Source organism: Lactuca sativa, chromosome 5 (genome assembly GCF_002870075.4).
Source record: "Lactuca sativa cultivar Salinas chromosome 5, Lsat_Salinas_v11, whole genome shotgun sequence".
NCBI classification, from domain to species: domain Eukaryota; kingdom Viridiplantae; phylum Streptophyta; class Magnoliopsida; order Asterales; family Asteraceae; genus Lactuca; species Lactuca sativa.
In genome coordinates, this window is record NC_056627.2 from 87,343,162 (window position 1) to 87,359,231 (window position 16,070).

A 16,070-nucleotide genomic window follows, 5' to 3' on the forward strand; every position below is an offset into this window, starting at 1 on the left:
GGTAACTAATTAACCAACAACAATGTGAGTTTATATTCCTGGAATAAGGGTGACATTTATTCTCAATAGCTAAAAATTAAAAGCTTTTTGAATTTTGAAGTAACTTTTAGATTAAATTTTGTTTGTTTGAAATAACAACAAGTATTTTTTTAAAAGCTAAAAGCTCTTAAAAGCTCATTGTTGAACACGTCCATAGAGTTTCTCCATAATCATAATCTTCGTATATTGTTTTGGTTTTAAATTTATGACACAAATTTAAGGAAGATAGATGATGCCTATTAACATTTTTCTGTTTCTTTTTATTTATTATTTTTTTTTATCAGGCTTGGAAGATGTAGACAATGCTTGTTGTGGATCAGGGTTGTATGAGACATCGTATCTTTGTAACAGACTCAGCCCAATATGTCCCAATGACTCAAAATTCTTATTCTGGGATAGTCTCCATTTAACAGACAAAGGATACAACATCGTTGTAGATCATGCTCTCCCACGATTGATGCAATGTTTGCACTAAAATCATGAACCCTATATTGTGTTGCGTATACCAATCCTTTATTCTTAAAAAGCATAACTATTCAACTTTCTAATTAAATAAACGTGAACTATTTCGCTTTCTAAAGGAATAAACCATGTCTATTCAGTAGTTCAACTTTTGCAACATGAAGCAATTTTATTAAAAAACCACCAATTGTTCTAAAGGAAACACCTTTAGATTCCGATAGTATTTCAATTACTATTAAAAAATCCAATCAACTTCAAGTGTTGTCCGAAGACCCGATGTAAAGGATATTTTTGTAGTAGTTACTTAAAATATTGATAAACTAAGAGGTGTATTAATCAAAACATGATTATAAGTAGTCATGTTAATTATATTGGGCTACTCGAGAATCAAATATGCATTAAAGTATTGTACCTTATGCATCAAAGTGACTCAAGGTAATGTACGATTATGATCAAAAGATGTTGTGAAATACCTTGATTTGCGAATACACTGTTTCTAACAACTTTCGGTTTTGATAAAATTCAACTTGGATGTAAAAAGTACCAGAAACATATCATTGTTTTATACAAAATGAAAACGAAAATGTTTTTTTGTATAAAAAGCACCTAAACCAAACCTAAGAAGCCGCTTTCTTCGACTTATACATCTTAGCACAAAAGATATAAACCACCATATTGAAAAAACTAAGCCCCGCCAAAAGCCAAAAAAACCGATCCAAATGCCCTTCATTCAAGTTATCCGGTATCCAACCCGCCCGCCCGTTTCGCGTAGTCAAAACCGTGACCACGGTCAAAATAAACGAACTCAAATAATTCCCCAACGAAGTGGTCAACAAAGAAAGCGCGCTACACAAACTCCTCATCGCATCCGGCGACTGATCATAGAAAAACTCAAGCTGCCCGATAAACGTGAAAACCTCCGCTGCCCCTAGGAGGAAATACTGCGGGATTTGCCAAAGGATATTCATCGGGACAGGGGTATTTTCGTCAATTAACCCGAGGGAGGCGGCGATATCGAGGCGCTTTATTTCAACCAAAGCGGCGGCGGACATGCAGAGAATGGAAAGGAAGAGGCCGATTCCCATCCGTTGAAGCTCGGTGAAGCCGCGGCCCTGCCCGGTGATTTTTCGGGCAGCGGGCACGAGGATGCGGTCGTAGACGGGCACCCAGAAGATGACGCTTATGACATCGAAAGTGGAGAGAGAAGCTGCGGGGATTGTGAAGGAGAAGACTTTGGTGTCCATCATCATGCCTTGTTCGACGAACATTGTTGACATTTGGGCGTATACGGCTGAGAAGACGATTCCGGTTGCCCAAATTGGAAACATTCGGATTAGGATTTTGAGTTCTTCGACTTGTGTTACGGTGCATAGTCTCCATGGGTTTGAGTAGTTTCCGGTTGTGGTTTCGTGTGGTGTGAGAATTGCGGCTTTATCGAGAAACCTTATTAAAAAAGTTATAATTAGAACTTGTTAAAAAAGTATAAGGATGAAAGAGGTTAAAGAGTGTTTGGTTGTGGAAAATTTTCCAGTTCTCCATGAAAATTTTGGAAACGCGTTTAGTTGATTCGGTTTTCAAGAACTTTGGAAGAAAATGAAAATTTTTATATTTTAAAATTGTATGTAAATTAGAAAAGTGGTTTTTATAGTTTTCCGAAGTTTTCTAAATTTCTAAAACGGAAAATGACAACTCCACCGGTTTCAACCAAACGCGTTTTCTAAAATTTTTATTAAAAACTCGACTCTATTTTCTGAAAACGTTTTCTAGAAAAATAATAACAATTTTCCACAAAAACTGTTTCCATTTTCCAAGAAAATGGACGTTTTCAGAAAAAAAAGAGTTGAGTTTTCGATGAAAAATTTAGAAAACATGTTTGGTTGAATCGATGGGGTTTTCATTTTTCGTTTTAGAAATTTAGAAAACTTTGGAAAACTATAAAAATCACTTTCCTAATATACATACAATTTGGAAAATAGAAAATTTTCATTTTCTTGGAAAATTTAATAAACCAAATGGTTTTCAAAATTTTTATTTTCATTTGAAAATTTTCATGGAAAACTGGAAAAAATTTCACAACTAAACTAAGTTTTCGAGTAAAAAAAGAACTTACTTCAATTCATCGGTATGACCAATTTTCCTACTCCCTTTAATCGCGGACACTTTATCGGGAGTTTCATACAAAAGCGAGCTATCAATGGGAACGGGTAAGCTCCATTTCCTAAACGAAGCAACCAAAACTTGACCCATTCGTGTAATCGGACTCCCACCCGGTTTTTGAAATCGATAAAGTGGGGTCCCCAAAAAGAAACTTACAATAGCAACACCCATGAACAAAGCCGGAATCCCAAACCCTAGGCCCCACCCTTTATTGTCTTGAATCCAAACTATCAAAGAGCTTGAGATTAATGCCCCGATGTTTATTGAGAAATAAAACCAATTGAAGAAAGATCCCTTTGTTACCCTTTCTTTGGGATCCGTGTCATCAAATTGGTCTGCTCCGAATGACGAGACACAGGGTTTGATCCCTCCGGTCCCAAGGGCAATTAGGTAAAGTCCCGAGAAGAAAAATAGGTATTGACTTGGTGTGGCGGGAGGACATGTGGGGCCTACGCATTCGATGGGCTTTAAAGATGGGATTGATGCCGAGAGTGTTAACGTGCACATTCCCTTTGAGGAAAATAAGAAATAAAGTAAAGGATTGTGTTAGCATGTGAGAAAATAGCAACTTACTTCCATTTATTTGTTTATTTATCATTATTCATAGCATCCTACTTTCATTTTTTTTTCATGCAAAAAAAAAAAAAAAACATTGTACTTTTAAAACAATATACATTACAAATTTTTATCCAATTATAAAAGTAGAAATTGGTTTGTATAATGATGGTATTATTATATAGTGGATAGGTTTTTGAAGATACAATGTTGTAATAGAAGAAAAAAGCAGGATTCTATAATGAACAAACTACTAAAAGAAGGTTGCTATTTTTGCAATTAAAGCTTGTTATAATGAAGATGGAGAGGGCATTCCCGTCTTTTTCACACAAAAGAGATTGAGAGCAAGTCCATGTTATACTTTATAGTTTTTGGGTGTGCAATTTGTGTCCTAATGAGTGCCAAATGTAGTGCAACCTATTCATACAAGAAAAAAGTAGTGCATTTGGCATACACTGGATTGAAACTGGGGTTGATATCAATGGGACAAAAGACGTGAATGCCCTCCTTATCTAAATCATTGTACTGTGTTTGACATGCATTGAATTTGGACAAGAAAAAATGTCGATGGGACAAATTTTGAAAATTAAAATTTGGCCAACTAAAACAAGTGGAACATGAACTCGCTCTCAATCTATTGTTTGTGCAAAAGACGCGAATGCCCTCCTCATCCTCATTATAAAATATACCCCTAGAAAACCTTTCCAAGCTTAATAGGGCTATTTGTCATGATAAAGATAAGAAGGGCATTCATGTCTTTTGCACAAACGAGAGATCGAGAGCAAACCCATGTCCCACTTTTTTGTGCGACACAAAAAAGTTACAATTTTTGTCCCATTGACATTAATCCTATCGTGTATTGAAAGTGAAAAGTTTAAAAAGAGGATGTGATTACAATGAAGTAAATAGTTGAAAAGACAGCAATAGTCCAATATCTCCCCCAATAAGCATCTGCCAACACAGCACCAATGAGGGGAGTAAGATAGCATGTGCCTTGCCACGTGGTAACATTTCTTGCAGCCTCAGCATTTCCTTCATGCAACTTTTTTGTGAGGTAGCTCACAAGATTTGTAGATATTCCATAATATGCGAGCCTCTCACAACACTCATTGCCTGAGTCAACTCAAATATGTATTATTAATATTTCATAATGCAAGAAAATGAAAAATAAAATTAAAAAAAAACACAAAATGGAATACCAAGAATAAAAGGGCATGCTCTCCAATTGCCTGTATTGCTTTTTAAAACAGGCCTTCCTTTTACATCAACTGAACCATCTCCAGTGTATAAGCTGTCATCATTCTAAAAACAAAAATTATAGAGATCAAGATTTAAATGATGTTTAAGAATATATAAATGAGGGAAATCTTGTAAGAAAGTAGGAGTTAAAGGGAAATGTCTGATTTAAGATCTAATCAATTAAGATGGAATCTTTCCAAATTCAGAAAATTGAAGTTAACATAAGAATAGGGAGCTCTCTTTTAGATATGACTTGACTTATTGTAGAAACAATGACTTAATAGAAAAAGTCAAGAAAAAAGAGGCTTTTTTTATATGTATGTGTGTGTGTATATATATTAACCTTACAGGGACTTATCTTCCACACTGATCTGTTATTCATTATGTTTACTCGATGCCTAATCGCGTGTACCCAAGATTAAAGGCGTTTGTTTTTGTTTTCAAATTAGATTACAGATAGCAGATAATAAGTCTTTCTATCGAAAACTAATCAGTTAAAGCTTATTGCAGAAATGATACTCAAGAATGTAATATTGGAAAACTTGTGATAAAATCCATGATAATCAAGAAACCAAGAAACTAGTCAGATAAAGTTACGGAAACAGAACGGATCATATAAATTAGTTTAAAATTACTAGCAATCCAAAGTTCATGACTTAACAATCAAAAAATCTTTTGATAAAATCAAAGCTCTAATGATGAAAACGAAGCAGCAAAAGGTAATAGCACCGAATTGCTCACACCAAACTCCGAAAACCCCAATACAAATTTACCTCGAACAACTTAAAGATGTTTGATTGTTCTGAGTAAACATGAAGAAACTGAATTGATCAATAAAAGATATAATGAGTATTACCTCTACAAGTCTGCCTTCTAAGAGCAATCTTTCGTCTTCATGGCGCCCCATCAAGCCACAAATCTAATCGCCGGAGGAACTTGGCCCCCAAATCAAGAAAACTGGAGTCGGTTGAGGATCAAAAGTAGAAAATGCTCAAACATAAAGAAAGCGGTAGTGGGTATGGGTATTGACGCACGCAACCTAGGTTTCCGCACTCAATGGATATGATAAGATCACGATTCAGAAACGAAAATAATTTCAACGGGTTAGTTTTATAAGATCAGTGTTAGTTTTAAATCTCCGATTAATCGCTATTTAAGGTTTTTCACGGATTTGAATCTAGAATCCAAAAAATATTTGGTGTTTGATTTGAAAAGGAGATAGAATCTACAAATCCTTCGGTTAGAAACAATATTATGTTAGATATTATTTTATAAACCTTCTTATCTTATGTGATATTAAAAAAAATAGATTATAAGATGTAGATATTAAGGATGAAATAAAGTAAAAATAATTTTAATTGAATTATAAAGTAATTATTGAGCAATGATAATAGAAAATTTAATAATTTATAAATATAAATGTTTTGTCATAAGTTCATAATGATATAAGCCGGAAAAACGCGATGGAAAACTCGCCCCCATTTTTTGTGGGCCATAATGCCCTTTCTTTTACTTTTCTTTTCTTCACCAAAAGTCAAGGAATGTGTGGAAAACTAGAGGTGACAAAAATTGACACGACACGAAACTCGATACGAACCCGACACAAAATAAACGGGTTTAGGTAAGATATTTCAACCCGTTTAAATAAACGGGTTGATACGACACGATACGAAAATTAAATGGGTAAGGTTAGGGTTGAGAATTTCAACTCGAATATGACTAAAAAATGACCCGTTTATTTATGTGCAAGTTTTTTGAATTATTTAAACAAACTAGAAATATACAAAACCAAAAGCATAAGTAAAAGAAAACATTCGAATTGAGTTGCTTTGTAATGTTGAAATGACTTAGCCATCTAGATCAAAATTTCATTTTAGTTTTTCCATTCTCTCCCAAACTACACAGTCTCTTTCACCACTCTTACATCCTCATGACATTGTCATCCGCCTCCCCAACTCTCACTCTTTTAATTTTGCCTTCTAAACTTGCTATGGCTTAATCTATTCTGCCTCAAAACAATTAGTTTTTCATTTCCACCTACCAAACTCCTACTCTTTCAACATGCTCAATCTTTTAACCTCACAAGACACGACATATTTCAAGGTATAGCCCTAACCCGAAACCCGACACGAAAATAAACGGATTGACACGACACGACACGTTAATTAAGTGGGTTGGGTTAGGGTCAAGCACTTTCAACCCGTTTAGTGTTTCGACATGACACGAACCCGACACGGCACAACACGATTGCCACCTCTATGGAAAACTCCCGTTACTTTCTTTTGATTCTTTTAAAATAAAATTAATTGATTTTAATGATAATTAGAATATAAAAGTATAGTGTCTATTTTGTAATTTTCGAAAACTATTTTTGTGAAGTGAATTCAAAGTCGGGGTGTATTCTGCCATATATGCCATTTCCAGAAACTTCTCATCTGTCTTCCTTCTTCCTCGATTAGAACCTACAAACTAAAAAAAAAATCCAGCCAATCACAAGAAGAGAGAGAGTACGGCAACCCCTCCCCTCACCTCCTCCCCACGCCTCCTATCTCGCACCGCCGATGTGGTGTTCCTCCGAGCGGGAATGGCTCCCGCACACCCTTCCCGCTTCACTCCGTCCAGCCTAATGATTGGTTGAAACTACGAAAGCATAGTGGTTTGAATATCCAATGGATAATTTCTATTTGTAAATGTGTTAGAATGTTATGATTTAAAAGAGAAACAAAAACAATCATGTAATTTGAACTAGGTGCGATAGGTCTTTCAACAAAATTGAAATATGAACAAAATAACTTTACATTTTAAGAATGACTTTAAAAAAATTAAATTCCTATTTTTTACATATTCATTTTCATTATAGGATGTAAAAAGTTTGTTTTTATATATATTTGTTTTAAAAAACAAAAATTGCACCTTAAAACGGATTTGAACACAAAATGGCCGGGAAACCGGAACTATTCCCAACACCTGGGGTTCCTCCCTGCAAAAGATTAAGTCATATATTTAGGGCAAAAGGATCCTTACTTCCATCTGATTTTAGTTTTGACCTGCTTTTCCAACACAAAATATCCCAGCCATCCAAAAAGTAAAAAATGGGACAAAAGCAAGTGAAAAGGGTAAATCTGTCCAAATCCTAAAAAAACTAAAAAAAGTATGCAACTTTGCAGAAAAAACAATACTCTTATACCCAAGGCTCACCAATAAACCAACATCAACAAAATCAATTGGAGAGAATACTTCAAATTTCTTGTTTTCTTAATGTTCAATATGTAACAGTTTCGTTTCATTTAGGCAGTGGAGATACATTTGTATTTATTAATGCTCTCAAAGTATTTCCAACTCTTGTTAGTTTGTGCTTTAATCTGTCTCAGTGAGCTTTGGTATGCCCATAATAATATGTCCAACTATACCTTCAATCAGAGAAGAAATGCATCAGATTCTATGATTTGATAATAAATACATATTTTAATCAACATACCTATATATCTCTAATTCCATATAGACAGAGTAACATTAAAAGTAAACAGTTTACCTTATCACTGGCCTACAACTGGGTTTTAGAAACAGTTTACCTTATCACTGGCCTACAATTGGCTTCCATCCACATGAGCAAGCAAGATTGAAATCAAAATATAAGTATAGTGTTATTATGGGTAGCAAACAATAATTAGATTACCATTATGTGTAAAATATCCAAGTATATCATCATTATAGGTTAAAAATCCGATAAGAATTGTTTACCATGGAGGAGAGATTTGAATTGGAAGTAGATCATCTAAGCTCTGATTCCAGCTCTTCAATTGCACCCCTGAAAACAAAGAATAAACGCTTTAGTTCAATCCCAATATATGAAATCTTGAGAGACTTTTTAGGTAATAAAACAGTTTTTTATAACAATCTTCTGTTTATGTTGCCCTCCACCCATTGCTCATTCAGAAACAAATAATTCTTGTAATCTTCTAAATATAACACCTTTCGATATCGTTATCACATATAGAAACATGATAACATGAACATGTCTATAAATTGACTGATGTTGACTTTGTAGAAAACCACCATATGACCAGGAGCGGAGTTGCAAGAGAAGCAGACCCTCTCCCATTCCTAATCATACACACATTCTTAGTTTTTTTTTTTTTTGTTTTTGTTCCTGAATTGACAGGAACATAAGGATACTGCAACAATTTCGGTGGTGTTGAATATGCAAAAACACAAGATTTGAATAATTCATAAACCCTAGAAATGTAGGTATATATAAAGTACCTGATTTATGTTAGGCTGCCGCTTCACCTGTTGTAATCCAGACCTACTGTCTGCCTTCTTGAGTTCCGATTACTACCTACTCGTACAGGTTGTTGCTGTTCAATGGAGAAATAGGTTAAAAAAGGGGTTGAGGCGGTGAAAATTGAAGTGACATGGACATCTGAGAATTATTCTTTTCCATTAGGAAGTACCTTTATAGAAACAGGTCAGACTGTGTCGATGATCGATAATGGTCAAGTAGACGGCGATGTCACCACTGATGGACCATGGTCGAGTGATGCGGTTGTTCTCTTCCATCTCAAACTGTTACCGTGAATCGATCCACACCCCAACAGTAGCCGTCTCGTAGGATAGACATGTGATCGATTAGGGGAGTTGTGTTTGAGGAACCTAGGGTCGGAGTATTCGAGTCGCTTGAGCTTCTATTTGATTTTTTTGCCAACGCGATCGTAGATCATTTGATGAGGATGTGGTGGAGCTGGTGTTGGCGTGTCGAAAATGCTGGAGACGACAGTGGCGTGTCGGAAACGCCGTAGGATGACCTATACGTGTGATGAATCTTCTCGATTTTGCTTCACGGTGGCAGCGACGTGATCAAAGGCAATGAAATTTGACACCACCATGTTCAATAGAAGGGGAGAGGGGAGGTAGGTGAGAGAATAAATTCTTCATAAGATGCAGAAGTGAAGAAATTGGGTGGAGATAAGAGATAAGAGGAAGGAAGTCGGTGATGATCGAATTACAGAAATCCAAGGAAGGATCCAGATGAAGCGTGACCATGGTTAAGGAATTAAACACACCCTGGTTAGACACTATTCCTAAGAAGTGCTCCCCTTTAATATATATATAAGAACATAGTTTAAAAGAGAAACAAAAACAATCATGTAATTAACATTGTTATATGACATTCAAAAATATTGTAATAATTTTTATAGTAAAAACCAATTGTAAAATAAATGAATGTACATACGGTTATTCCACATTTAAGAAGATGAATATTGAGGGGTTAGTGTGCTAGAAATTATTTTAGAATTTCTATTATCGAAATATTATTTTTTATTTTTTCATCACTTTAGTGTTAGTAAAATCTATAGTGTTATTTAAACATGTAAAATAGTAGTAATCAATTTAAAGACCGTAACATCCCAAAAACTCAAATAAATTTTTTATTTTTAAAATTCATTATGATCATACGATAATCATATCAAGGCAGTCAATGGTATATCATAATAAAATATTATCAAAGTACAAAATCCCAAAATCACGTGATGCGGAAAAACATAGGTGAATGTAGTGCAATCAGGCAGAGCCTTTCCCTTTCAAGCTGGAAGTACCTAAAATATAAACTGAAAATCGTAAGCACAAAGCTTAGTGAGTTTCCCCAAAATACCCCATACCATATATACATAATAGTCAAGCATATTCGGGTGCTTTCAACCCCTTTCTGTCTCTTTCAACCGGTATTGGGTATATTTCAACTCCTTCGGTCTCTTTTAATTGGTACTAGGTATATTTCAACCCCTTCGGTCTCTTTCAACCGTTATGTGATCTATTTCACCACTACCACTACACATAATATCATAACAAGAGAGTCACAGAGACATCAAGCAAATACAAGCATAACAGCCAATTATCACGAAGACAATCATCATAGTACAAGCATAAACTAGTAGGCCGACTTTGGTGCCTTCGACCTATAAATACAGTGACGGAAACTCACCCAGACTGAAGCTATCAAATCACACTCAAGCTGATGACTCGCAAAATCCTCTCACTCTAAATCACAAGTAAAAATAAACCCTAATTAGAATTCAGGTCAATAGCGCACCACGAGGGTCTAAACCCTAAATCTTATCTTTAAGGGAAAAAGCTACTTAATCCTTGCATTATTGGGCTTAACCCACCAAGTCCCACATAAAATTAGTCCCAAGGTCCAAAAGCTATGCCATGTCAAAAATGGATGCAAGTCTAAATGCCCATCACAGATAAACTCACGGCCCAAAAAATGCCCAAAGTCCCTAGGTCCCACACATAGCCTGAAACAAGCCCAAGGCCCACTTTTATGAGTTCTCTCAGCGTACCAATCAGTATGTCCGACGTACTCATACCCTCACATTATCGAAACTTCAAACGCGTACGCGCATCGTACCGCAAGGTACGCCCGACGTACGCTGCAACTGGCCAAAACCTCATTCTAAGCTCTTAATCAGTTAAGACCCAACGTCCAATTTTAGATCTAGGCTTATTAAAGTGAACTAAGCCATAAAGTTGCCAACTTTATGCTTTTGCATGTTATAATGGGGCAAATCTTGGATTAAACCACATTATCTTCATGAAACCACCTTCAATTGAACTTAATCCATCAAGACTCCATTTTTATGCTCAAAAGGCATTAGAAATACTAGGATATAACATTATAACCTTCTGGAGTAGCTCATGCATTCAAGAAATACCTTAAAGACCATTTCATGATGAAATAAGCCCTAAACCACAAACTAACACATGGAATCATCAAGGTAGAAGCTTTTACCTCCAATAAGCTATAAATGATGAGAAACCTCTAGACCCACAAGCTCTTTCTGATCCAATGCTTCTTCACAAATCTTCTTCTTCTTCTCTATGCACCACACACACCCACAACACACACACAAGCTCAAACTTTAGGGAAAATGGATTAGAGTTTCGAGATATGACTCCAGAGGCAAAGGAGGCTAATAAGGTGATGAACTTGAATGACTTAATGAGCTTAAATGGGGTGCAAACCTTAAAAATTAAGGTTTGCCTATGGCTTGAGTATGCCCAACATACATAGGGATCATCCTGAAACGTGTATGCAAAGGGAGTACGTCGTGCGTACCTTGTATATGCCCAACATACTCTCAGCTAGTCCTTGATTAATTGAAATAATGTTTAAGGTTCATACATGGCGACTCGGGCATTACAATTCTCCCATACTCGAATCAGACTTCGTCCTCGAAGTCTGGTGTCAGAAATAACTCTAGGTAGTGATCCCTCATCTCTTCCTCAGGCTCCCAACTCCACCCAGAACCCTTACGGTGCTGCCACTACACCTTCACCAAGTCAACAACCTTGTTCCTCAAGGTTTTCGTCTTCCTGTCAAGAATCACCACCGGTCTCTCGATATAATTCAAGCGATCATCCACTTGAATATCCTTTAATGGGACCACTGCGGAATCATCAACCAAACATTTTCGCAGCTGAGAGACATGAAATAAGCTATTAATCTGTCTGAGTTCCTCCAGGAGATTCAAATGACAGGCAACCTGGCCCACCCGGGCCAAAACCTTGAAATGATCAATGTACCCGAGGCCCAACTTGTCCTTCTTCCTAAATCGGATGACACCTTGCCAATTCGACACCTTCAGGAGAACCTTATCCCCAACCTGGAACTCCAAGTCACGTCGGCGCTTTTCAACATAGCTCTTCTGCTGAATCTGTGTTGTCTGAAGTCTACCCTGAACTTGCTGAATAAACTCGGTCGTCTTGAGTACCATCTCGGTACTCCCATGACCCGCTGACTGACCTCACCCCAACATATCGGGGTCCTACACTTCCTCCTATAGAGCATCTTAAAAGGAGTTCGATCGATGTTGGGATGATAACTGTTGTTATACGAAAATTCCCCTAACAGAAGATACGTATCCCAACTACCACCAAAATATAGACCGCATGTACGCAACATATCCTCCAATTTTTGGATGGTCCGTTCACTCTGACCAAATGATATGCAACCCAACCCACCCGGGCCAAAACCTTGAAAGGATCAATATACCTGGGGCCCAACTTGCCCCTCTTCCTAAATCAGATGTCACATTTCCAAGGAACCACCTTTAGGAGAATGTTATCCCCAACCTAGAACTCCAAGTCACATCGGCGCTTTTCAGCATAGCTCTTCTGCTGACTCTGTGTTATCTGAAGTCTACCCTGAACTTGTTGAATCAACTCGGTCGTCTTGTGTACCACCTCGGTACTCCCATGACCCACTGACCAACCTCACCCCAACATTTCGGGGTCCTACACTTCCTCCTATAGAGCATCTCAAAAGGAGGTCGATTGATGTTGGCATGATAATTATTGTTATACGAAAATTCCCCTAACAGAAGATATGTATCCCAACTACCACTGAAATCTAGAACACATGTCTGTAGCATATCCAACAATTTTTGGATGGTCCATTCACTCTGACCATCCATATGTGGGTGAAAAGTCATGCTAAAGTGCAGACGAATACCCAAATCCTCGTGGAATTTCATCTATAATCTAGAAGTAAATCGGATATCCCTGTCTGAAACCACTGAAACCGGCACCCCATTCAGTGCCACAATCTCCCTGATGTAGATGTCAACCAACCTCCCCGCAAAGATACTCTCCTGAATCGGAATGAAATACATTCTCTTGGTCAATCAATCCACGACGACCCATGTCGAATCCACTCTGCGCGCTGTCTGCGGCAATTTCGTGATGGAATCCATGGTAATCTCTTCCCATTTCCAAACAGGAATGTCTAACGGTTGCATCTTGCCATGAGATCGTTGATGCTCGGTCTTGTCTTTCCTACAAGTCGGGCACCTCTCCATATACCAAGCTATATCCCGCTTCATTCATGACCACCAATAATTGGCACAGAGATCTCTATACATATTTGTCGCTTCGGGATGAATAGAGAATCTCAACTTGTGCGCCTCCTCCATCAGAACCTGCCGCACACCTCCCCAGTAAGGAACCCACACCCTCTAATGGAGAGTTAATAACCCTTGGCTATCATAATCAAAGTAAGCCACCTGAACCATAATGCGATCACTCTTTTGGTGTTCTTCCTTCATAGCCTCAACCCGAGCCTCTCGGATCTGCTCCAAGAGTGGAGTTATCACTATCATCCTCAAACATAAATCCTGGATTAGAGCCGCAACCGCCTTGCTGCTGAGAGCATCGGCCACCACGTTGGCCTTCGCCAGATGATAAAGGATCTCACAATCATAATCCTTCACCACATCCAACCACCTATGCTGCCTCATGTTCAGATTCGGTTGATCCATCAAATACCTCAATCTCTTGTGATTCGTGTAGATAGTAAAATGGACCCCATAGAGGTAATGTCGCCAAATCTTGAGGGGAAACACCACCTCCCCAACTCCAAATCATATGTAGGATAGTTCGCCTCATGAGGCTTTAGCTACCTCGAAGCATAAGCAATAACACGACACCGTTGCATTAGAATTTAACCCAAACTCGTGGTCAAAGCCTCACAATAAACCACAAAATCCTTGACACCCTCAAGCAGGGTCAAAATCGACACCTCACACAATCTCTGCCTCAGGATCTCAAAAGCTGCCTGCTGCTCAGACTCCCAGCGAAAAGTGACAGTCTTCTTCGTCAAACGAGTCAGAAAAACCACTATCTTGGAGAAATACTGAATGAATCTTCAATAGTAGCCTACCAATCCAAGGAAACTCCCAATCTTAGATGGAGACCTCGGAACCTCCTATCTCATCACTGCCTCGACTTTGGCCAAATCGACCCAAATACCGTTTCTGGTGACAAGGTGCCCTAGAAACTGCATCTCATGTAACCAGAACTCACACTTGGAGAACTTCGCATATAATCTCTCCCTCCTTAGAGTCTCCAATACCTCCTTCAAATGCTCCATATGCAGATCCTGGGTATTGGAATAGACCAGGATGTCATGAATAAAGACAACCACATACTGAACAAACATAGGCCTGCATACGTGATTCATCAGGTCCATGAATGCGGCTGGAGCATTGGTGAACCCGAAGTGCATCACCACGAACTCGTAATGACCCTAACGAGTCTGGACGGCCGTCTTCTGCATATTTTCCTCTCTAAACCTCATCTGATGATATCCCGAACGTAGATCGATCTTGGAAAACCAATATGCACCTTGAAGCTGGTCAAACAAATCGTTCATCCTTGTGATGGGTTTTAGTCATAAGACATCCTATGTGCTCATACAAACCCTAATGCTTGGATCTAGGTTTCTCTATTGTACATGCTTGTTATCCAAGACTATAAACCCTAATTCTAGCATATGGAATTCGATATTAACATATAATTAGTTTTGTGATATTACCTTGATTGTTATGTAGCAATAACAATCCCAATTCCTCCTTGAATTGACTTTGGAAGGCTTATAGTCACAAGTGTCACTCCTCTAATGGCTTACAAACACCATAAGCAAGTGGAGAAGGTATAAAGAGAGAGGAGAGAGGTAGAAATTCGTCCTTAGATGCTCTAGGGATCAAGTGCACGAAATCCTAAGGCCTTAGGGGCCTTTATATAGGGTTGGGATTAGGGTTTCAGTCCTTATCCTTATCTAGTTACTTGCCCATCAAGCAACCATAAGATAAGCCTTGAAAATCCCTATCTCTTGGACCTTGGACGATTTTAAGGATATCGTTATCCTTGAATTTGTCCATCCTTTAACAAGGATAACCATTTCCCTATTTTGCAACTATCACATAATTACAATTCAGCCCCTCTAGTTTAATTAATTACATTTGATCACAAAATTAATTCTTAATTAATTATTGACCAATATTAATTAAACAAATATGATTTCTCCTTTAATATATTATTATTATAACATATTAATAAATCATAATAACCTCTCTCTTTATTTATTTCTCCAATCAAGTTGCTTTGGTGAAGGCAACCCAAAAGGACCATGCACCATCGGGTCAAGTACATACCAAAATAGTTATGGACTTAGACACTAATCCAACAGTCTCCCACTTGGATAAGTCTAATAACCATTATGCGTATGACTTCAGATCCTAATCTGCAATCGTAGCTTTCCAAAGCCGTTGTCAACTCTGATCCTATCAGATACGCGTGTCCTTTGATAAGGGATCATATATTCCTCCATTCTAGATATCATATGAGATATGATTTCAAATCATTATCTTTGTACTATATCTCGATTCCCGATTTATGACGACTGACTAATTGAACAAATCAAATTAGCCCTAGCTCAGCCGAGCATTTACGTTTGTCATCACTAAATCATCGAGGGGCCCAAAGATATCGCTTTTATCCTTCTTTGGATAAAAGGAACGGATAAACTTTGATACAATGTTTGCTTGCACTCACTTACCGAATTACACACAACAATATGTTTTATAACACCAAGTTACTAGTGCGTTTAAATATTATCAATGTGCAACCGATTTGCAAGATATAACTCACACATCTCGGTTTCAAGAATAAAAGATGTTATCGTCTCACCAATCACTCGTGATACAATTCATGGAGTGATCCAAGTGAGCGTGGGTTTAATCCAATGCTCAAATCACATTCATAAGCACTCATGAACG

General features: G+C 37.6%; 1 protein-coding gene across 1 annotated transcript; it reads right to left on the reverse strand.

Annotated features, from left to right (window-relative positions):
* Positions 1-994: 994 nt before the first annotated feature.
* Positions 995-5,682, reverse strand: LOC111878902 (protein NRT1/ PTR FAMILY 8.3). The gene is made up of 5 exons (XM_023875390.3): positions 5,309-5,682; positions 4,413-4,515; positions 4,109-4,326; positions 2,612-3,168; positions 995-1,944 (listed from the first exon to the last, which is right to left on the reverse strand). Exons 1-5 carry the CDS (start codon positions 5,357-5,359, stop codon positions 1,119-1,121), a joined length of 1,755 nt encoding a protein of 584 aa, XP_023731158.1. The 5' UTR covers positions 5,360-5,682; the 3' UTR covers positions 995-1,118.
* Positions 5,683-16,070: the final 10,388 nt, after the last annotated feature.